The following is a 24,178-nucleotide window of genomic DNA, read 5'->3' as shown; positions in this document are numbered from 1 at the left end:
TCCCCATTTGACAGAGGAGGTGACGGAGGCCCAGAGAAGTGAAGTGTCTTGCCCAGGGTCACACGGCAGACAAGTGGCGGAGTCAGGATTAGAACCCGGGTCCTCTGTCCACAAGGCCGGGGCTCCGTCCGCTAAGCCACGCTGCTGCTCGCTGAAGCGGGAGTCCCAGAAACAAGTGCTGCAGACAGGCTAGTCGATTCACTCACCCCCATTCCCCCCATTTTCCCTCCAGGCTGTCCAGATGGACAGCTATTCCACGCCCGTTCCCTTTGGATCCAGAATCCAAGTTATCGTTGTTTTTTTCAGAGAGCCTAAAGACAGTGGGTAGAATCCATCCATCAATCAGTCAATCGTATTTATTGAGCACTTACTGTGTGCAGAGCACTGTACTAAGCGCTTGGGAAGTCCAAGTTGGCAACATCTAGAGACGGTCCCCACCCAACAGCGGGCTCACGGTCTAGAAGCAGGAGACCGACAACAAAACCATGTTAACGAAACAAAATAAATAGAATAAATATGTACAAATATAGAAGTTGTCTCTTTGATAGCTAAATCTAGGGGATTTAGGGCATGGTTTCCCCAATATTTTTTGCACCCAAGTCCCACGCAAGGTCTGAGAGATGGTAACACTCTATGTAGGGAGAGAAAGTAAAGGGTTTTCAGGAAAAAGCAGAGGGAGGATTATGTTTTCATAATAATAATTACTGTAATTGCAAAATGTTCGGTTTCTACTAATTCGCCCCTCCCAGCATCGAGACTTGTGGCTTCACAGCTTGCAGCCAAAAGGCAAAACGTAATCTCAGTTGGAGGATGGACCGTGTCGTCTCCACCGGCCAAAATAAGACCGGTGTTATATCTGTTCTATTTATTTTATTTTGTTAGTATGTTTGGCTTTGTTCTCTGTCTCCCCCTTTTAGACTGTGAGCCCACCGTTGGGTGGGGACTGTCTCTAGATGTTGCCAAGCGCTTAGTACAGTGCTCTGCACATAGTAAGCACTCAATAAATACGATTGATGATGATGATGATGATGATTCCCTTTCGTTACGCCGCTTCGACGGGAGCCTTCCCTCGAAACGCTTACCTCCCCGGCCGTCTCTGTCTGTCCCTTGCCCAGACGATGACAGCGAGCCCATCCTGGGCCAGTGGTTCGAGGAGACCATCTCTCCGAGCAAAGAGAAAGTGGCACCACCCCCTCCGCCGCCCCCGCCGCCGCTGGAGAGCTCTCCCCGCGTGAAAAGCCCCAACAAGCAGGCCGCCGGCGAAAATGGCAACATCCTGGCCAGCCGCAAGGATCCCGAATTGGTAAGCCCCTTGGGCCGAGGATGCGTTTGTTGGGGGAAGAAGCCGGGACTAGCAGTGGCCCTTAATGGCCGGAAGCCAGTAGGTTGACATCTAAAAGTTTAAAGGGCTTGGCAGTGTATTGATCGTTACCGAATAGCCTGTAGTTTGTTGTTGTTTTTTTTTTTTTAATGGCGTTTGATAACTGCTTACTGCGTGCCAGGCGCTTTATTAATCACTGGCACGGATACAGAATATCAGGTTGGACACAGTCCAGGACCCACGGGGAATTCACAGTCTCAGTAACCATTTTACAGGTGAGGCAGCTGAGGCACGGAGGAGCCGAATGACTTACCCGAAGTCACTCGGCAGACAATAATAATAATAATAATAGTGATGATGATGGCATTTATTAAGCGCTTACTATGTGCAAATCAATCAATCCATCATATTTATTGAGCGCTTACTATGTGCAGAGCACTGTACTAAGCGCTTGGGAAGTACAAATTGGCAACATATAGAGACAGTCCCTACCCAACAGTGGGCTCACAGTCTAAAAGGGGGAGACAGAGAACAAAACCAAACATACTAACAAAATAAAGTAAATAGAATAGATATGTACAAATAAAATAAATAAATAGAGTAAAAAATATGTACAAACATATATACTTATATACAGGTGCTGTGGGGAAGGGAAGGAGGTAAGATGGGGGGGATGGAGAGGGGGACGAGGGGGAGAGGAAGGAAGGGGCTCAGTGTGGGAAGGCCTCCTGGAGGAGGTGAGCTCTCAGCAGGGCCTTGAAGGGAGGAAGAGAGCTAGCTTGGCGGATGGGCAGAGGGAGGAGGGCATTACAGGCCCGGGGGATGACGTGGGCCGGGCAAAGCACTGTTCTAAGCGCCAGGGAGGTTACAAGGCGATCAGGTTGTCCCACGGGGGGCTCACGGTCTTAATCCCCATTTTCCAGATGAGGGAACTGAGGCGCAGAGAAGTGAAGTGACTTGCCCAAAGTCACACAGCTGACAATTGGCGGAGCCGGGATTCGAACCCATGACCTCTGACTCCAAAGCCCGGGCTCTTTCCACTGAGCCACACTGCTTCTCTTAGAGCACAGAGTGGGGGAGTGGGGGGAGTGGCAGACAAGTGGGGGAGCTGGGATTAGTGAGTCAGTCAATCATATTTATAGAGTGCTTACTGTGTGCAGAGCATTCATACATTCAGACATACTTATTGAGCGCTTACTGTGTGCAGAGCACTGTACTAAGCGCTTGGGAAGTCCAAGTCGGCAACATGTAGAGACGGTCCCTACCCAACAGTGGGCTCACAGCCTAGAAGGGGGAGACAGACAACAAAACAAAACATACTAACAAAATAAAATAAATAGAATAGTAAATATGTACAAGTAAAATAAATATCATTCATTCATTGTCGTATTTATTGAGCGCTTACTGTGTGCAGAGCACTGTACTAAGCGCTTGGGAAGTCCAAGTCGGCAACATATAGAGATGGTCCCTACCCAACAGTGGGCTCACAGTCTAGAAGGGGGAGACAGAGAACAAAACAAAACGTATTAACAAAATAAAAGAAATAGAATAAATATGTACAAATAAAATAGAGTAATAAGTACGTACAAACATATAAAATAATAATAATAATAATAATAATGTTGGCATTTGTTAAGCGCTTACTATGTGCAAAGCACTGTTCTAAGCACTGGGGGAGATACAAAGTGATCAGGTTGTCCCACGTGGGGCTCACAGTCTTAATCCCCATTTTACAGATGAGGTAACTGAGGCTCAGAGAAGTTAAGTGACTTGCCCAAGGTCACACAGCAGACATGTGGCGGAGCTGGGATTCGAACCCATGACCTCTGACTCCAAAGCCCGTGCTCTTTCCACTGAGACAGACGACAAAACAAGTAGACAGGTGTCAATACTATCAGAATAAACAGAATGATAGCTGTGTAGACATCATTAATAAAATAGAGTAATGAGCACTTAGTACAGTACCCTGCACACAGTAAACACTTAATACATTTGAACTGAATACATATTCTATGGCACTCTTAGAGAAGCAGCGTGACTTGGTGGCAAAGAGCTCGGGTCACTTAGCTTCTCTGGGCCTCAGTGACCTCATCTGTAAAATGGGTAAGACTGTGAGCCCCACGTGGGCCAACCTGATGACCTCGTATCTCCCCTAGTGCTTAGAACAGTGCTTGGCACATAGTAAGCACTTAACAAATACCATCATTATTATTACTCTAGCGGTTAGAACAGTGCGTGGCACATAGTAAGCGCTTAACAAATGCCATCATTATTACTATTATTATTCCAGTGCTTAGAACAGTGCTTGGCACATAGTAAGCGCTTAACAAATACCATCATCATTAGTATTAGTATTCCAGTGCTAAGAACAGTGCTTGGCACATAGTAAGCGCTTAATAAATACCATCATTATTAGTATTAGTATTCCAGTGCTTAGAACAGTGCTTGGCACATAGTAAGCACTTAACAAATACCATCATTATTATCACTCTAGCGCTTAGAACAGTGCGTGGCACATAGTAAGCGCTTAACAAATACCACCATTATTAGTATTAGTATTCAGGTGCTTAGAACAGTGCTTGGCACATAGTAAGCGCTTAACAAATACCATCATTATTAGTATTATTATTCTAGTGCTTAGAACAATGCTTGGCACATAGTAAGCGCTTAACAAATACCATCATTATTAGTATTATTATTCTAGTGCTTAGAACAATGCTTGGCACGTAGTAAGCACTTAACAAATACCATCATTATTATTACTCTAGCGCTTAGTGCGTGGCACATAGTAAGCGCTTAACAAATGCCATCATTATTACTATTATTATTCCAGTGCTTAGAACAGTGCTTGGCACATAGTAAGCGCTTAACAAATACCATCATCATTAGTATTATTATTCTAGTGCTTAGAACAGTGCTTGGCACATAGTAAGCACTTAACAAATACCATCATTATTATTACTCTAGCGCTAAGAACAGTGCGTGGCACATAGTAAGCGCTTAACAAATACCATCGTTATTAGTATTATTATTCCAGTGCTTAGAACGGTGCTTGGCACATAGTAAGCGCTTAATAAATACCATCATTATTAGTATTAGTATTCCAGTGCTTAGAACAGTGCTTGGCACATAGTAAGCACTTAACAAATACCATCATTATTATCACTCTAGCGCTTAGAACAGTGCGTGGCACATAGTAAGCGCTTAACAAATACCACCATTATTAGTATTAGTATTCCATTGCTTAGAACGGTGCTTGGCACATAGTAAGCGCTTAACAAATACCACCATTGTTAGTATTAGTATTCCAGTGCTTAGAACAGTGCTTGGCACATAGTAAGCACTTAACAAATACCATCATTATTATTACTTTAGCGCTTAGAACAGTGCGTGGCACATAGTAAGTGCTTAACAAATGCCATCATTATTAGTATTATTATTCCAGTGCTTAGAACGGTGCTTGGCACATAGTAAGCGTTTAACAAATACCATCATTATTAATATTATTATTCTAGTGCTTAGAACAGTGCTTGGCACGTAGTAAGCACTTAACAAATACCATCATTATTATTGCTCTAGCGCTTAGAACAGTGCGTGGCACATAGTAAGCGCTTAATACCATCATTATTAGTATTATTATTCCAGTGCTTAGAACAGTGCTTGGCACATAGTAAGCACTTAACAAATACCATTATTATTATTACTCTAGCGCTTAGAACAGTGCATGGCACATAGTAAGCGCTTAACAAATGCCATTGTTATTAGTATTATTATTCCAGTGCTTAGAACAGTGCTTGGCACATAGTAAGTGCTTAACAAATACCATCATTATTAGTATTATTATTCCAGTGCTTAGAACAGTGCTTGGCACATAGTAAGCACTTAACAAATACCATCATTATTATTACTCTAGCGCTTAGAACAGTGCGTGGCACATAGTAAGCGCTTAACAAATACCACCATTATTAGCATTATTATTCCAGTGCTTAGAACAGTGCTTGGCACGTAGTAAGCACTTAACAAGTACCATCATTATTATTACTCTAGCGCTTAGAACAGTGCGTGGCACATAGTAAGCGCTTAACAAATACCATCATTATTAGTATTAGCATTCCAGTGCTTAGAACAGTGCTTGGCACATAGTAAGCATTTAACAAATACCATCATTATTAGTATTATTATTCCAGTGCTTAGAACAGTGCTTGGCACGTAGTAAGCACTTAACAAGTACCATCATTATTATTACTCTAGCGCTTAGAACAGTGCGTGGCGCATAGTAAGCGCTTAACAAATACCATCATTATTAGTATCAGCATTCCAGTGCTTAGAACAGTGCTTGGCACATAGTAAGCGCTTAACAAATGCCATTACTATTACAGTGCTTTGCACCCAGTAAGCACTCAATAAATGCCATGGCATGTTATTATTATAATGGCATTTATTAAGCACTTACTATGTGCAAACCAGTGTTCTAAGCGCTGAGCACTGTTCTAAGTGCTGAATACGTGACTATTATTACTTAATTACTATTACTATTATTATTACTGATTATTATTATTATTATTATTATTATTATTATTATTATTATTATTATTATTATTATTATTCATGGGCCTAGTCCCCAGGGAATCTGGGGTCCGATTCCGGCTCTGCCGTTTGCCTGCCGCCTGACTTTGGGCAAATCAGTTGAACTCCTCAGTGGTTCAGTTTCCTCATCTGGAAATTGGGGATTCCCATTCCAATTCCAAAGCCGCCTTACGTAGGCTTTGAACGCCATGTGGGACAGGGACTATATCCGGCCTGATTAGCTTGTATCTATTCCAGTGCTCAGAGCAGTGCTTGACACATAGTAAGTGCCTAACAGTTACCATAAAGGAAAAGAGGGCGGGCCAAAGAACTGACAACATTTTAAGGAGCAATAGCAGCTTTGTGGTAGACTACAACAGACGGATGTCAAGTACGGTAGAATCAATCAATCGTATTTATTGAGCGCTTACTGTGTGCAGAGCACTGTACTAAGCACTTGGGAAGTACAAGTTGGAATCAGCTGTGGGACCGAACGTTAGGGCTGCGCAGTCGGTAATCGGGCCCTGACCCTCGTTGCGGTGGATTTAATCGCAGAACGCAGTGCATTTCAGTACGGGGTGGGTTGGAACAATATTTTCCTAATCACCGTTTTCTGGAGGCTCCGGGGTTTTGGAACGTGTTCCAAGCGAGTCCTTTGTTCCTTTCAGTTCTTGGGTCTGGCCTCCAACATCTTGAACTTCATCACCTCCTCCATGCTGAACTCCCGGAACAACTTCATCCGCAACTACCTGAGCGTGTCTCTCTCTGAGCAGCATATGGCTACTTTGGCCAGCATCATCAAAGAGGTGGACAAAGATGGACTCAGGGGTGAGTCATCATCATCATCATCGACATCAATCGTATTTATTGAGCGCTTACTATGTGCAGAGCACTGTACTAAGCGCTTGGGAAGTACAAATTGGCACCATCTAGAGACGGTCCCTACCCAACAGTGGGCTCACAGTCTAAAAGGGGGAGACAGAGAACAAAACCAAACATGCTAACAAAATAAAATAAATGGAATAGATATGTACAAATAAAATAAATAAATAAATAGAGTAAAAAATATGTACATACATATATACAGGTGCTGTGGGGAAGGGATATGTACCAGCATATTTACATATATGCAGGTGCTGTGGGGAAGGGAGAAAAGAGTCTCCGTCTCTTTTCAATCAATCAGTCGGCTGGACCCTTGGCGGGAATTTGGGAATTTTTGGCCGTATCGGGGGGAGGTGGAACGGTGGCTCGGCCAGCCGGAGTAATTCTTCTCATTTACCTTCCAGGTTCATCCGATGAGGAGTTTGCTGCTGCCCTTTACCATTTTAACCATTCCTTAGTTACCTCGGACCTCCAATCCCCTACACTTCAGGTTAGTCTGTATAGGACATAACAACAACAACAACAAAAGATTGACCATCTCTACTAAAATGTGAATGCCCCCGCCGGTTAATTGAAAAGCATCAAGGGGCACGGATTGCGAGCGATGCGGCGAGGGGAAAGATTCTGAAAAAGCGAAAAGCAGCATGTGAAGCCAGTGGGTCCCTAACCTTTTTGCTTTCTGCTGACTCCTTTCCTTTCCTTTTCGTTAAGATGCGCCAGATGCTAACGGCCTTTTGTTACCTTTTGAGCGATCTCTTGAACAGCTGATTGCCCCCAAAGAGGCAAAACTCGTAGAGAAGCAGCGTGGCCCAGTGGATAGAGCCCGGGCCTGGGAATCAGGAGGACCTAGGTTCTAATCCTGGCTCTGCCACGTGTCTGCTCTGTGGCTTTGGGCAAGTCACTTCACTTGCCTGCCTCAGTGCCCTCTTCAGTAAAAAGGGGATTACGACTGTGAGCCCCCTGGTCTGTGTCCAGCCTGATTACCTTGTATCTACCCCAGCGCTTGAAATAGTGCCCGTCGTGTAGTAAGCTCTTAATGAATACCGTAAAAAAAAAACTCAAAAGAAAACTCATAAATCAGGATCAAGAGGTTTAAAATTGGTCCAAGACTATGAATTGATCAATCAATCAGCGTAGTTCAGTGGAAAAGAGCCTGGGCTTTGGAATTAGTGGTCATGGATTCAGATCCTGCTGATTATGCTTGCTTCTTCTAGACTGTGAGCACGCTGTTGGGTAGGGACCGTCTCTATATGTTGCCAACTTGTACTTCCCAAGCTCTTAGTACAGTGCTCTGCACACAGTAAGTAGTCAATAGATACGATTGAATGAATGAATGAATGAATGAAATCCCGGTCTGCCAGCTGTCAGCTGTGTGACTTTGGGAAAGTCACTTCACTTCTCTGGGCCTCATTTCCCTCATCTGGAAAATGGGGATGAAGACTGTGAGCCCCCCTGGGGACAACCTGATCACCTTGTAACCACCCCAGCGCTTAGAACAGTGCTTTGCACATAGTAAGCGCTTAACAAATGCTATTATTATTATTATTATTATGTGTGTGTTGATTGAGAGAGACGAGTCTACGGTAACGCCACATTTAGAGAAGCAGCGTGGCTCAGTGGAAAGAGCACAGGCTTTGGAGTCAGAGGTCATGGGTTCAAATCCCGCCTCCCCACTTGTCAGCTGTGTGAGTTTGGGCGAGTCACTTCACTTCTCTGGGCCTCAGTTACCTCATCGGTAAAATGGGGATGAAGACTGTGAGCCCCCCGTGGGACAACCTGATCACTTTGTAACCTCCCCAGCGCTTAGAACAGTGCTTTGCGCATAGTAAGCGCTTAATAAATGCCATTATTATTATTTACAAGCTAATGAGACAGGGAGGGTGGTGGTGCTGTCTACAGTGAGGGGAAAGTCATGGGGAAGGACAGGGTTTGGGTGGGGAAATGGGTTAGACATGTTTTGGACATCAATCAATCAATCAATCAATCAATCGTATTTATTGAGCGCTTACTATGTGCAGAGCACTGTACTAAGCGCTTGGGAAGTACAAATTGGCATCACACAGAGACAGTCCCTACCCAACAGTGGGCTCACAGTCTAAAAGGGGGAGACAGAGAACAGAACCAAACATACCAACAAAATAAAATAAGTAGGATAGAAATGTACAAGTAAAATAAATAAATAAATAAGTAAATAGAGTAATAAATATGTACAACCATTTATACATATATACAGGTGCTGTGGGGAAGGGAAGGAGGTAAGACGGGGGGATGGAGAGGGGGACGAGGGGGAGGGAAAGAAGGGGCTCAGTCTGGGAAGGCCTCCTGGAGGAGGTGAGCTCTCAGCAGGGCCTTGAAGGGAGGAAGAGAGCTAGCTTGGCGGATGGGCAGAGGGATTGGGGGCATTCCAGGCCCGGGGGATGACGTGGGCCGGGGGTCGATGGCGGGACAGGTGAGAGCGAGGTACAGTGAGGAGATTAGTGGCGGAGGAGCGGAGGGTGCGGGCTGGGCTGGAGAAGGAGAGAAGGGAGGTGAGGTAGGAGGGGGCCAGGGGATGGACAGCCTTGAAGCCCAGGGTGAGGAGTTTCTGCCTGATGCGCAGATTGATCGGTAGCCATTGGAGGTTTTTGAGGAGGGGAGTAATATGCCCAGAGCGTTTCTGGACAAAGATAATCCGGGCAGCAGCATGAAGTATGGATTGAAGTGGAGAGAGACACGAGGATGTTACGTTACGTGTTACGTTACGTGACATGTTACGTTAGAGGTGTTGACGAGGCAGGGAATATGTCTACCAACTCTGTTGTATTGTTATACTTTACTCCCCCAAGTGCTCTGTACAGTGCCGGCACTCAGTATGCTCTCAATAAATGCGATTGATTGATTGACACTCACGTTGAGATGTCCTGAAGGCAGGAGGAAGTTCGAGGCTGCGGCGAAGGAAGATCAGGGCTGGAGATGTAGGTTTGGGAATCGTCTTCTAGACTGTGAGCCCGCTGTTGGGTAGGGACCGTCTCTATATGTCACCAACTTGGACTTCCCAAGCGCTTAGTCCGGTGCTCTGCACACAGTAAGCACTCAGTAAATACGATTGAATGAATGAATGAATCCGTGTGGAGGTGGTAGTTGTGGCTTAAAGGAACAAATGAGTTCTCCAAGGGAATGGGGGTAGTTGGGAACCCAGAACTGAGCCTTGTGAAGGACTCCCACTGTGAGGGTGGGAGTCGGAGAAGGATCCTTTTAGACTGTGAGCCCACTGTTGGGTAGGGACTGTCTCTATATGTTGCCAATTTGTACTTCCCAAGCGCTTAGTACAGTGCTGTGCACATAGTAAGCACTCAATAAATACGATTGATGATGATGATGATGATGATGATCCTGCGAAGGAGACTGGAGAATGAGCATCCAGAGAGACAGGAGGAGAACCAGGAGAGGACAGTGGCAGGGAACCCAAGGTTGGATGTTTCCAGGAGATGGTGGTGGTCCACAGTGTCATTGTCAGCTCAGTGGTCAAGGAGGATTAGGATGGAGTAGAGGCCGTTGTATTTGGCCAAAAGGAGATTATTAGTGACCTTTGAGAAGGCAGTTTCAGTGGAGTGAAGGGGGGACGTAAATCGGATTGGAGGGGGTCAAAGAGAGATTTTGGAGGAGAGGACGTGGAGACAGCGGTTGTAGACAACTCACTCAAGGAGTTTGGAGAGGAACGGTAAGCGGGAGGTGGGGTGATAACTGGAGGGAGCCAAGGGAGGGTTTTTCTGGGGGTTAGGAGAGACAGGAGCGTGTTCAAAAGCAGTAGGGAAGAAGCCGTTGGAGAGGGAACAGTTGAAGATGGCGATCAGGGAGGAGAGAAGGGAGAGGTTTTGAAAAGGTACACAGGGATGGGATCGGAGGTGCAGGTAGAGGTGGTGGATTTTGAGCGGAGGTGGGAGATCTCGTGAGACACGGCTGGGAAGGATAATAATAATAATAATAATAATAATAATAAAAATAATAATAATAACGATGGCATTTGTTAAGCGCTTACTGTGTGCAAAGCACTGTTCTAATAATAATGATGATGGTATTTGTTAAGCACTTACTACGTGCAAAGCACTGTTCCAAGTGCCGGGGTTCGGGGGGGTGGCGTTTACAAGGTGATCAGGTTGTCCCACGGGGGGCTCACAGTTTTAATCCCCATTTTCCAGGTGAGGTAACTCAGGCCCAGAGAAGTTAAGTGACTTGCCCAGTCACACAGTTGACAGTTGGCGGAGCCGGGATTCGAACCCATGACCTCCGACTCCAAAGCCGGGGCTCTTTCCACCGAGCCACGCTGCTTCTCGTTGGAGAAGGATGGGAGGGTCCAAGGAGGGGGCAGGAGGAGGGGGCGACTGAAGAGGAGCCGGGGAGATTTTAGGGAGATCGCAACTGACGGTTTCAATTTTCTCAGCAAATTCCATGACCAGGTCATTAGGGGCAAGAGACGGAGGAAGTCGGAGGACAAGGGATTTGAGGAGGGAGTTAAATGTCCGAAACAATTGACGAAGGCCATGGGCACGGGAGTTAGTAACGATTGATCTACTCTGGGACCTGTAGTAGAAGTAATAATAGCTTTTGCCAAGTGCTGTGTGGTGTAATGCACTATACTAGGTGCTTGGGGAGTGTAGAAAATTTGATACGGGAAAAACTTCTGATGGTTTTTAACCTCTCTGTCCAGCATTCACCGTGTCCCATTTTCCCCCAGTGTTAAAACGAAACTCCCTTTCTTTTGAGTCCAATGGGGAAGTTACCCAGGGTGGGAAATAATGCCTATTTAGAGGAGGAAGAATGCCCCATTCAGGAGCCAGCCTGCAAACCCAAAGCAGTTGCTTTCTCAGACCCCACCGGGACAGACAGTCCTGCTGAGGTTATCAGCTCTTCCCTCGGATCGGAGATTGCTTCCGAAAGCCCCCGAAGGCTGGGCCCCTTTCAAGGTTTTCAAGGTCCGAGCGATAATAGGGAAAGCTCTGTTAGCTCATTGCCCGTCAGGTCTTTAGAAGATCCGAGTTGTTGCAGACTTTACGGCCCCTCTGTATCCGACAGTTTCGCTCTGCTTGGGCTAAGATCGTCCCCGGAGTCCCGAGCTCCCCAGGGGGAGGTTGGGTTGGATCCCGCCACCCATTTTTGGAATCGGAGACCTGGTGGGGAATAATAATTCCGGCATTTCTTAAGCGCTTACCGTGTGCCAGGTGCTGTGCTAAGCACTGGGTAGGTACAAGCAAGTCGGGCTGGACACAGTCCCTGTCCCACAATAATAATAATAATAATGATGGCATTTATTAAGTGCTTACCGTGTGCCAGGTGCTGTACTAAGCACTGGGTAGGTACAAGCAAGTCGGGCTGGACACAGTCCCTGTCCCACAATAATAATAATAATAATAATAATGATGGCATTTATTAAGCGCTTACTGTGTGCCAGGCGCTGTACTAAGCACTGGGTAGGTACAAGCAAGTCGGGCTGGACACAGTCCCTGTCCCACAATAATAATAATAATAATGATGGCATTTATTAAGCGCTTACTATGTGCAAAGCACTGGTCTAAGCGCCGGGGAGGTTACAAGGTGATCTGGTTGTCCCATGGGGGGGCTCACAGTCTCAATCCCCATTTTACAAAGGAGGTAACTGAGGCCCAGAGAAGTGAAGTGACTTGCCTGAGGTCGCACAGCCTAAGAGTGGCGGAGCCGGGATTAGAACCCATGACCTTCTGAATTCCAAGCCCACGCCCTATCCAGTATGCCATACTGGGGAAGCAGCGTAGCCCGGGAGTCAGAGGACCCGGGTTCCAGTCCTGGCTCCAGCACTTCCTTGCTGTGTGGCTGTGGGCAAGTCCCTTTCCTTCTCTGTGTCTGAATTGTAAAATGGGGATTCAGTAACTATTCTCCTTAGCCTGTTGCGCCCGTTGTGTGGGACGGGGACTGGGTCGTGCCGAATTAGCTTGCATTCATTCATCCAGTCGTATTTATTGAGCGCTTACTGTGTGCAGAGCACTGGACTAAGCGCTTGGGAAGTACAAGTTGGCAACATCGGGAGGCGGTCCCTACCCACAACAGTGGGCTCACAGTCTAGAAAACTTAGAAAAGCGCTTGACGTGTATTGAAGGCATAACAGATACCTTGCGAAGCAGGGAAGGGGACGAACGGAGCTACTGTCACTGCAACACAACTGTTGTGTCTTTGTACCTACATCTGGGCGTTCCCAGATGCTCCGGGGACCACGGTCAGGCCAGGTGGCCACCAAACTGGACGTCAGCCGTGGTAGAGCCGGTATTTTCAGTATTTGCAGGCCTCCCACAGACACCCTGCTCACGGTGTGTTGTAGGAGACCAGTTGTACATATCTGTAATTTATTCATATCCATGTCTGTCTCCTCTAGACAGTGGGCTTGGGAGCTGGGACTGTGTCTGTTACATTGTTGTGTTGTAATAATAATAATAATAATTCTTGGAACAGTGCTTTGCACATAGTAAGCACTTAATAAATGCCATTATTATTATTATGGTTATTGTTATTATTATTATTATTATAGTAAGCGCTTAATCCATTCATTCATTCATTGTCGTATTTATTGAGCGCTTACTGTGTGTAGAGCACTGTACTAAGCGCTTGGGAAGTGCAAGTTGGCAACATATATATATAGCCCCCTCCCCACCTTACCTCCTTCCCCTCCCCACAGCACCTGTATATATGTATATATGTTTGTACGGATTTATTACTCTATCTATTTTATTTGTATATATTTATTCTATTTATTTTATTTTGTTAATAGGTTTTGTTTTGTTCTCTGTCTCCCCCTTCTAGGCTGTGAGCCCGCTGTCGGGTAGGGACCGTCTCGAGATGTCGCCAACTTGTACTTCCCAAGCGCTTAGTACAGTGCTCTGCACACAGTAAGCGCTCAATAAATGCGATTGAATGAATGAATGGAGACGGTCCCTACCCAACAGCGGGCTCACAGTCTTAATAAATGCCATCATCATTATTATTTTTATCTGTGCCAGGCACGTGCTAAGGCCCGGGGTGGATGCAGGCAAATACCGTGTCCCATATGGGGCTTATAGTCTCAATCTTCATTTTATGAGGGTACTGAGGCCCAGAGAAGTGAAGTGACTTGTCCAAGGCCATACAGCAGACAAGTGGCGGAGCCGGGATTAGAACCCATGACCTTGCGATTTCGAGGCCCGTGCTCTATCCACTTCGCCCTGCCGCTTCCCATACTCTCCCAAGCGCTTGGTACAGTGCCCTGCACGCGGTAAGCGCTCAAGAAATACGACTGATTGATTGAGACATGAGCCCCGGGCCCGGCTGTAGCCTCGTGAGGAGGAGAAGGATGCCGTGCACGAAGCACTTGGCTGCTCTGTGATCTTGGGCAAGTTTCTTAACTTCTCTGTTCCTCTCTGAGCCCCGTGGGGGACGTGGACCGTGTCCAGTCCGATTAGCTTGTGTCTATCCTAGCGCTCAGTACAGTGCCTGGCACATAGTAAGCGCTTACTGAACACCGTTTAGAAAAAATTGCAGGTTAGGTAAAGTGATGGAACAGAACTCTGAAGAAAATCCGTTCTACAGACCCTAACTAAATAATAATAATAAGAAGAATGGCATTTATTAAGCGCTTACTATGTGCAAAGCACTGTTCTAAGCGCTGGGGAGGTTACAAGGAGATCAGGTTGTCCTGCGGGGGACTCACAGTCTTCATCCCCATTTTACAGATGAGGTAACTGAGGCACAGAGAAGTGAAGGGACTTGCCCAGGGTCACACAGCTGACAATTGACGGAGCCGGGATTAGAACCCATGACCTCTGACTCCAAAGCCCGGGCTCTTTCCACTGAGCCATGCTGCTTCTCTAAAGGCTGCCCAGTTACAGAGCTCCTTATAATAATATAATAATAGCATTTATTAAGCGCTTACTATGTGCAAAGCACTGTTCTAAGCACTGGGGAGGTTACAAGGAGATCTGGTTGTCCCACGGGGGGCCCACAGTCTTCATCCCCATTTTACAGATGAGGTCACTGAGGCACAGAGAAGTGAAGTGACTTGCCCAGAGTCACATGGCTGACAATAGACGGAGCCGGGATTAGAACCCATGACCTCTGACTCCAAAGCCCGAGCTCTTTCCACTGAGCCACGCTGCTTCTCAAAAGGCTGCCCAAATACAGAGCTCCTTGTAAGGTGCTTTGCCTAATAGTAGCTACTCAAGCACTGATGACGATAAGCCAATAATAATAATAATAATAATAATAATAATAATAATAATAGTGGTATTTGTTAAGTGCTTACTATGTGCAAAGCACTGTTCTACGCGCTGAAGCATAGCATTCTTTCAAAGAAGTCTTTGCTAGCTTTACTGTTCACTCCTTATAGCCTGCAATCATTCATTCATTCATTCATTCATTCAGTCGTACGTATTGAGCACTTTCTGTGTGCAGAGCACTGTACTAAGCGCTTGGGAAGTACAACTTGGCAACATCTAGAGACGGTCCCTACCCAACAGCGGGCTCACAGTCTAGAAGGGGGAGACAGACACCAAAACAAAACATGTTAACAAAATAAAATAAATAGAATAAATATGTACAAGTAAAATAAATAAATAGAGTAATGAATACATACAATCAACAGTTGGTGAGGCCTTTAGCTTGGCAACATATAGAGACGGTCCCTGCCCAACAGCGGGCTCACAGACTAGAAGGGGGAGACAGAGAACAAAACAAAACGTGTTAACAAAATAAAATAAATAGAATAAATATGTACAAGTAAAATAAATAAATAGATAGAGTAATAAATACGTACAGACAACAGTTGGTGAGGCCTTTAGCTTGGCAACATATAGAGATGGTCCCTACCCAACAGCGGACTCACAGTCTAGAAGGGGGAGACAGAGAACAAAGTAAAACATGTTAACAAAATCAAATAAATAGAATAAATATGTACAAGTAAAATAAATAGAGTAATAAATACGTACAAACAATCAACAGTTGGTGAGGCCTTTAGCTTGGCAACATCTAGAGACGGTCCCTACCCAACAGTGGGCTCAAAGTCTAGAAGGGGGAGACAGACAACAAATCAAAACATGTTAACAAAATAAAATGAATAGAATAAATATGTACAAGTAAAATAAATAAATAGAGTAATAAATACGTACAATCAACAGTTGGTGAGGCCTTTAGCTTGGCAACATCTAGAGACGGTCCCTACCCAACAGTGGGCTCACAGTCTAGAAGGGGGAGACAGACAACAAAACAAAACATACTAACAAAATAAAATAAATAGAATAAATATGTACAAGTAAAATAAATAAATGGAGTAATAAATACGAACAAACAATAAACGGTTGGTGAGGCCCTTAGCTTGTAATCAGGAGGCCTTCCCAAACTGAGCCCCTTCCTTTCTCTCCCCGTCGCCCCCCTCTCCATCCCCCCATCTTACCTCCTTCCCTTCCCCACAGCACCTGTATATATGTATATATGTTTGTACATGTTTATTACTCTATTTATTTATTTTACTTGTACATATCTATTCTATTTATTTTATTTTGTTAGTATGTTTGGTTTTTGTTCTCCGTCTCCCCCTTTTAGACTGTGAGCCCCCTGTTGGGTAGGGACCGTCTCTATATGTTGCCAATTTGTACTTCCCAAGCGCTTAGTACAGTGCTCTGCGCACAGTAAGCGCTCAATAAATACAATTGATTGATTATATATGTGCTTTCAAAAGAGCATTTGAACACCTTCAGCGTCTTGAGCTCCCGTTGAAGTTGTCTCTCCTCCCAGACCTCTCAGCTTCTCACGTCCCGCTCACCGAAAGCAGTTCTGCCGAGCGGACCCCCGGATCTACGTCTGCAGTGACGTTTCGTCCGCGGTCTCGTAGCCACAGATTGTGCGGCCCGAGAGAAGTTCGGTTTTGCCTTCCTTCACCCTGAGACATCCATGGTCGTCGTTTGGGCGCTTACGGGGCGTCGAGCGTTGTGCCGAGCGCTTGGGAGAGTACGATCCAGCACATTGGGCCGAGCCCCGCTTTTGTTTCATTGTCATTTTGACTGTAGCTCCGGTGAGGCAGAGAGAGAGCACAAGTTCTCTGGTTCCTAACCATCCTTTTTTTTTTTTCCTCTCTCTTTCTCTCTCTCTGTCTCTCCGCAGAACACCTTGTTGCAGCAGCTGGGAGTCGCTCCTTTCTCCGAGGGCCCCTGGCCCTTGTACATTCACCCCCAGAGCCTCTCCGTGCTCTCCCGCCTCCTACTCATCTGGCAACACAAAGCCAACGCCCAGGGGGACCCCGATGTCCCCGAATGCCTGAAGGTGTGGGAGAGGTAAAGGAACCCCAGGGAAACGCGTCCCTTCCAACTGTAAGCATGCGCGAGGTTGACCCCAAATTCCAGAAGTTTGGAGCGGTCGATCCAGTTGGCCCGGCTAGTCCTTGAAGCTGGGCTTTCTGCAGGGGCAGGAGACTGGAAGCCCACTGTTGCGTAGGGACCGTCTCTATATGTTGCCGACTTGGACTTCCCAAGCGCTTAGTACAGTGCTCTGCACTCAGTAAGCGCTCAATAAATACGACTGAATGAATGAATGAAAAGAAGAAAGGGAATGTGCTCGAGGCTTAGGATTTTCCCTTCCCCCTTAGATCAGTGGGAATTTGGATAGGCGGAATCCCAGATGAGCAGAACTGAGGTTCCCGAAGTTACCGTTCTTTTTAAAAGAAGAAAGTGAAGATGCTAGGAAAGCAGCATGGACCGGTGGATAGGGCCCGGGCCCGGGATTCAGAGGCCCTGGGTTTTAATCCCGTCTCCGCCACTTGTCTGCTGTGTGACTTTGGGCAAGTCAGTTCACCTCTCTGGGCCTCAGTTCCCTCATCTGCACAATAGGGGTTCAATACCCATTCTCCCTCCTTGTTAAAATGTGAGCCCCATGTGGGACCTGAGTATCTTGGATCTACCACAGTGCTTGGTGCATAAGAGATAACAATTATTATTATTCGGGCAAAGAGCATGGGCTTGAGAGTCAGAGGACCCGGTTGGTTTTTTTTTTAATGGTATTTGTTAAACACTTAGGTGCCAGAACTGTACTAAGCACCGGGATAGAAACGAGATAATCAGGTTGGACATAATCCCTGCCCCACGTGGGGCTCAGTCTCAATCTCCATTTAACAGATGAGGTAACTGAGGCTCAGAGAAGTGAAGCGATTTGCCCAAGGTCACACAGCAGACAAGTGGCAGAGCCGGGATTAGAACCCAGGTCTTTCTGGCTCCCAGGCCGGCTTCGTCCCCCAGGCCACTCTGCTTCTCTAATCCCGTCTCTGCCACTTAATAATAATAATAATGACATTTATTAAATGCCTACTATGTACACCTTCCCGCCAGACTGATGCTTCTTCCTGCCTTGCAGTCTAGAGAGAGAGACGTGAATATAAATAAATAAATTCCAGATAGTAAATGTGTACCTTCCGGCCAGACTGACGCTTCTTCCTCCTCGCGGGCAGGTTCGTAGCCACGGTGAAACAGAATGCCCTCCAGGGGACACTCCCTAATGACACGGAGGATTTGAACGTCGAGCACCTGCAGCTGCTGCTGCTGATCTTCCACAACTTTTCCGAGAAGGGCCGCCGCTCCGTTTTGGCCCTCTGCATCCAGACCATCCTGGAAATCGCGGCCAACATGGACTCTCAGCTGCGCTCCGTGCCCCTCCTCCTGGCCCGCCTGCTGCTGGTGTTCGACTACCTGCTCCATCAGTATTCCAAAGTCCCCACGTACCTCTTCGAACAGGTACAAGCCGGCTCTGTTTCAGCGCCGCAAAATGCCGAGCTTAACCCGATTCGGTCACGGCCAGGGCGTCTTGTCCGGTCCTCCGCTTTCAGAACAAACCAGTTCTCCCGCCTGAGTCGTTGACCTGGGTCTGGAATGGTTTGGAGTTCAGAGTTGGGCAGCGTGAGAAGTGAGAAGCGGCAATAATAATAATGATGGCATTTATTGCGCGCTTACTACGTGCAAAGCACCGTTCTAAGCGCTGGGGAGGTTGCAAGGAAATCAGGTTGTCCCATGGGGGGCTCGCAGTCTTAATCCCCGTTTTACAGATGAGGTAACTGAGGCCCAGAGAAGTTAAGTGACTTGCCCAAAGTCACACAGCTGGCAATTGGCAGAGCTGGGATTCGAACCCGTGACCCCAGACTCCAAAGCCGGGGCTCTATCCACTGAGCCACGGGGCCTCGTGGAAAGAGCACGGACCTGGATTCCAGTCCCGGCCCTGCCGCTTGTCTGCTGAGGGATCTCGGGCACCTCACTGAACCTTCTCTGTGCCTTGATTTCCCCGTCTGAGAAATGGGGAGTAAATCCTCCTCCCTGCAACTAGGACTGTGAGCCTGATGTGGGACAGGGGCTCTGTGCAACCAGATTATCTTGTATTTACCTCAGTGCGTAAAGATGTGAGCCTGATGTGGGACAGGGGCTCTGTCCAACCTGATTATCTTGCATTTACCTCAGCGCTTAGTTCGGTGCCTGGCGCACAGTAAGTGCTTAACAAACACCATTAAAGAAAGAGTTGGAGCAAAGTTAGATCTGGGGAGAAGCCAGGGTGGAAGCCTAGATCGTTGTGTGTTGTCCTTAGTGGTGGTCTTCAAGAATTTTCTGTTAAAAATAGGCCTCACAGGTAGCCAAGTAAATTTTCTCACTCGTTCCCTCTGAGTTAACACTGATAAAAGTTTTTTTAACATGTCCTTATGGGCAGCCAAGTGCCCAATTTATGCTGGGCCAGTTTTTTATGTTTGTTTCCAGGGCTCTGCTGTTTAAGGGGCAGACACGCTGGCCACCGTCTGTGGGTTGGCCAAATTTCTGGTTTTAGGATTACGGAATCCCAAGGTTAGAAGGGTCAGTAGTAGGTCATATAATCCTTTCCTCTTCTTAGTCCAGGGCTGAACCCATTACTAGTCCAGTCAGAGGAAAATCCAGTATCTAAGGCGTTTGAGAAAAGAGATTCTGCAACCGCAGTCAGTCAGCCCTCCGTCTGCGGCCTGAATTTCTCTTGCGGCCAATTAAACCCAATTCCTTGGCTTTTTGACCTCAGCGGGCCTGATTTAGCGCTTTGTCTTTGACCTTTGATGGATTTCCTGACAGTGGTCCCGCTGCATGTTAGTGAGGGGATTGTTTTATCCCAGCTCCCCTTGATGCTGTCTCTAATTCCTCAGGCTCTGAAATAGTGCAGGATCTGCCTCAATTGTGACTGCCTTTAACTTTGCTCCAAATGAGAACTTCTTCTTCAGTCGTATTTTTTGAGCGCTTACGGTGTTCAAAGCACTGTACTAACCGCTTGGGAAGTCCAAGTCGGCAACATATAGAGACGGTCCCTACCCAACAGTGGGCCCACAGTCTAGAACTTGCCATCACCCTCTGTTTCTGTCTCTCCTCCTCTCATAACCTGCACGGTTGTGTGTTTCACCAGGTGCAGTATAACCTGCTGAGCCCTCCTTTCGGCTGGGCAAGCGGGTCCCAGGACAGCAGCCGCCGTGCCACCCCGCCCCTCTATCATGGCTTCAGAGAGGTCGAAGAAAACTGGGCCAAGCACTGCTCATCAGGTGAGAGAAAACGTGACTCGCCGCTCAGTGCTCTGGCACATCGTGAGCGGAAGACAAATGCCGCGACAGAAGAGCCGAGCGAAGGTGAGGGGCAGGAGCTTAGGGTCGAAGATTTGGGAAGGACCTTAAGAGGCGCCTGGGCCAGACCCCCGCCCTCAGGCCGGCCGTCGGAAGTTGGGGCAGGTAGCCCACCACCTCCCTCGGTAGCCAGGCCTAACGGGAGGACCTTGCGGGTGGAACTGGGTTCTTCTCCGCCGATCTTGGCCGGCACTTGTCCTCTCCCCACTCGAAGGCAGCCCGAGGACCTCAGGTCTCTGCTTGTCAAGCTGAGTTCAACATTTCTCTCATTATAATAATAATAACGGCATTTGTTAAGCGCTTACTATGTGCCAAGCACTGTTCCGAGCGCCGGGGGAGATAAGGTAATCAGGTTGTCCCCCGTGGGGCTCACAGTTTTAGTCCCCGTTTTACAGATGTGGCAACTGAGGCGCAGAGAAGTGCAGGGACTCGCCCAGTGTCACGGAGCTGACAAGTGGCGGAGCCGGGATTAGAACCCGCGACCACTCTTGCGGTCGAGTCAGTCGTGTTTATTGAGCGTGTGCCTGCATGTCACCTGGTCAGCGGGAAGGTCTGAGTTGCCTTCTGTATCATCATCATCAATCGTATTTATTGAGCGCTTACTATGTGCAGAGCACTGTACTAAGCGCTTGGGAGGTACAAATTGGCAACAAATAGAGACAGTCGCTACCCGACAGTGGGCTCACAGTCTAAAAGGGGGAGACAGAGAACAAAACCAAACATACTAACAAAATAAAATAAATAGAATAGACATGTACAAATAAAATAAATAAATAAATAAATAGAGTAAAAAATATGTACAAACATACGTTGCCGACTTGTACCTCCCAAGCGCTCTGTAAGCGCTCAATAAATACGATTGAACGAAGGAAGGAATGCAGTCTACCCGGCCGGGCTTTTTGGGAATGTAAGATTGCCATGCGCTTCGGAGAAAGCCATCTTAAACGTCGGTTTCCCGAGATGTCAGTCTGTATTGATCCTCGTACGTTTTGGAAGCCACATACTATAGTAGCTTCAGTATTCCTAGACTGTAAGCTCCTTCTGGGCAGGGAAAGTGTCTACCAACTTTATATTCCACTCTCCTGAGCGGTCTGCACGCAGTAAGCACTAAATCGGCACCGTTGATTGACTGATTGATTTTTGGTGAAGTTTTTATGCCCCGGCAGCCAACTAGGGTTGCGTTTCAAACCGCTCATTTGTCGTCTGCTGTATTAAATCCCAGATGCGGCCCCGCAGCCCCGATTCTATTGCATCCTGTCGCCAGAAGCCTCGGAGGACGATTTGAACCGCCTTGATAATATGGTACTGGAAATTCTAAAATATCGTTTTAATCGGGGGGAAAAGTTTGATCCTAGGGCTCAACTCCTGTGGTCGCCGCCTCCTCCTAGCTTGTTGGCGGGTGGGAATGGCAAGTTTTTGGAGATTTTCAGGCTTTACAGGACAGACAGTCTTTGCAGGTTTATTTAGTTTGCCAGCATCAGCTCTTGAGACAGACTCTTCAAAGGGACTGATCATTCTTAATATCTGATAAAGAATTATGCTGTTGGCTTGAATTCCATTTGGGCCTTTTTATGGTATTTAAATGCTTACTATGTGTCAGACACCGTTCTAAGCTCTGGAAGTAGATAGAAGTTAATTAGGCCGGACCCAACCCCGTCCCGCACGGGGCTCACAGTCTAAGTAGGAGGGAAAACACATATTTAACCCTCAATTTACAGTTGAGGAAACTGAGGCACCGAGAAGGTGTGACTGGAGAAGCAGTGTGGCGCAGTGGAAAGAGCACAGGCTTTGGAGTCAGAGGTCATGGGTTCACGTCCCGGCTCCGCCACCTGTCAGCTGTGTGACTTTGGGCAAGTCACTTCACTTCTCTGGGCCTCTGTTCCCTCATCTGTAAAATGGGGATGAAGACTGTGAGCTCCCCGTGGGACAACCTGATCACCTTGTAACCTCCGCAGCGCTTAGAACAGTGCTTTGCACATAGTAAGCGCTTAATAAATGCCATTATTATTATTATTATTGTCCAAGGTCACCCAGCAAGCCATTGGCGGAGCTGGGGTTACAACCCGGGCCCATGCTCTTCCCACTAGGCCATGCTGCTTTTTAAGCTTCGTTGGTTTAGACACCTTCAGAGATATTGATTTATCAGGAACAGTTGTACTTGAATTTGACCCCAGGCTGCAAAGTGACTATGTCTTGAGTGGGAAGGAGACCACAGACCAGCGAGGCCTATATTATTACGCGGGAGTCATCAGCTTGGAGCGTAGGGAGTAGCGTCAAAGGGGTGTCAGTGTAAGTCACACCACCTTGTCTTTGCTTTAGGTCTGTGAAGTCCTCTTCTCCAGAGCTGTGAGATACAACGAGCTTTACGCTGCACTGACCTCTCTGGTTGCAGCTGGATCCCAGTTCGATACGGTCAGGAGGAAGGAAAGCAAGAACGTAACGGCGCTGGTAAGACTTCGAGGGGGCCGCTCGGCTGGGCCGGGCCAGCTCGAACCCCAGTGGGAGGAAGGGCTCGTGTTGGGGAGGGACCGTCTCTATATGTTGCCAACTTGTACTTCCCAAGCGCTTAGTCCAGTGCTCTGCACACAGTAAGCGCTCAATAAATACGATTGAATGAATCTAGGAAGTGGTTCTCGAAGCTGGCTTGTACGGCAAACCCTGAGACCAGTCAGATGACGATTTAACGGACGGGTCAGTGTTAGCCCTCTCTAGGAGTTTGGTTTTTATTATTTTATTCCCCCATTTTACTGGCCAAAAAGGGCAAGAAATGAAAAATGAAGAGCAGACCTTTGGGGACGGTCGATCTCGCAAAGTCTTGGTGACCCTAGATGGGTCTCCTTTGGCTTGTTGTATGGTATTTATTCTTTTAATGGTATTTGTTAAGCATTTGCTATACACCCGGCACTGTACTAAGCCCTGGGGGAGATCAGTCGATCAGTCGTATTTATTGAGCGCTTTCTACGTGCAGAGCACCGTACTAAGTGTTTGGGAGAGTACAACACCACAGAATTAGCTTTCATTCATTCATTCAGTCGTATTTATTGAGCACTTACTGCAGATCCCTTCCCTCCCCATAATAAAGGTATATACAAGCTACGGTCCCTGTCCCACATGGGGCGCGCAGTCTTAATCCCCATTTTACAGACAGCGGTAACTAAGGCCCGGAGCAGTGAAGTGACTCGCCCAAGGTCACGTTGGTGGCGAGGTGGAGCTGGGATTAGAACCTGGGTCCTTCTGAATCCCAGGCCTGTGATCTGTGCACTGTGCCACTCTCCTCCTTATTTATGGAGAAGCACTATGTATGGATAGTATGTATGTGTATGTATGTATAGAAGCACTATGCAGAGCACTATGCTAAGCACCTGGGGTAGTACAGTATAGTAGGTAGACCCGATCCCTGCCTACAAGGAGCTTGCAGACTAGAGGGGGGCCGCCGCGTTCAGTCCCTCACGCCGGCTCTGGTCACATCGAAGAAGGGAGCCTCGCAGTCTGAGTGGCAGCCGAGCACCGTCTTCTCGGATCTCTAATACTCCCTGTTTTGTTCTTGGATAAACGACTTGGGATTCTCTGTGTCTGAAACCAGAAAATGCTGATCATTGACCCGTAACGTAGCCGAGATGTCACTGATCTGTGTGTGTAGACTGGATTAATCTCAGATTCCGTTTTGGGGGGTCGGGGCTTCATCAAGATCCCGGTGAATTCAGCTCATGGCAACGACGGTGCCAGTGGGACAGCCTTTCGGCATTTAACACCGTCTTCTCGGATCTCTGATACTC

At 47.1% G+C, this 24,178-nt stretch overlaps 1 protein-coding gene across 3 annotated transcripts in view; it reads left to right on the top strand.

Moving 5' to 3' along the window:
• Nucleotides 1-24,178, top strand: part of UBR4 (ubiquitin protein ligase E3 component n-recognin 4) — a 211,275-nt gene that overhangs the window by 37,784 nt on the left and 149,313 nt on the right. For all 3 annotated transcript variants that reach the window (XM_038746469.1, XM_038746470.1, XM_038746468.1), the window contains exons 15-22: nucleotides 1,116-1,303; nucleotides 6,556-6,715; nucleotides 7,174-7,259; nucleotides 16,904-17,073; nucleotides 18,240-18,522; nucleotides 20,192-20,324; nucleotides 21,625-21,704; nucleotides 22,722-22,850. In XM_038746469.1, coding sequence (XP_038602397.1) covers nucleotides 1,116-1,303; nucleotides 6,556-6,715; nucleotides 7,174-7,259; nucleotides 16,904-17,073; nucleotides 18,240-18,522; nucleotides 20,192-20,324; nucleotides 21,625-21,704; nucleotides 22,722-22,850 — 1,229 coding nt within the window. The remainder of the gene's footprint in view (nucleotides 1-1,115; nucleotides 1,304-6,555; nucleotides 6,716-7,173; nucleotides 7,260-16,903; nucleotides 17,074-18,239; nucleotides 18,523-20,191; nucleotides 20,325-21,624; nucleotides 21,705-22,721; nucleotides 22,851-24,178) is intronic.

Source organism: Tachyglossus aculeatus, chromosome 5, assembly GCF_015852505.1.
Source record: "Tachyglossus aculeatus isolate mTacAcu1 chromosome 5, mTacAcu1.pri, whole genome shotgun sequence".
In the NCBI taxonomy this organism is placed as follows: domain Eukaryota; kingdom Metazoa; phylum Chordata; class Mammalia; order Monotremata; family Tachyglossidae; genus Tachyglossus; species Tachyglossus aculeatus.
The sequence above is the reverse complement of the archived record's forward strand: the minus strand, read 5'-3'. Positions and strand labels throughout refer to the sequence as shown.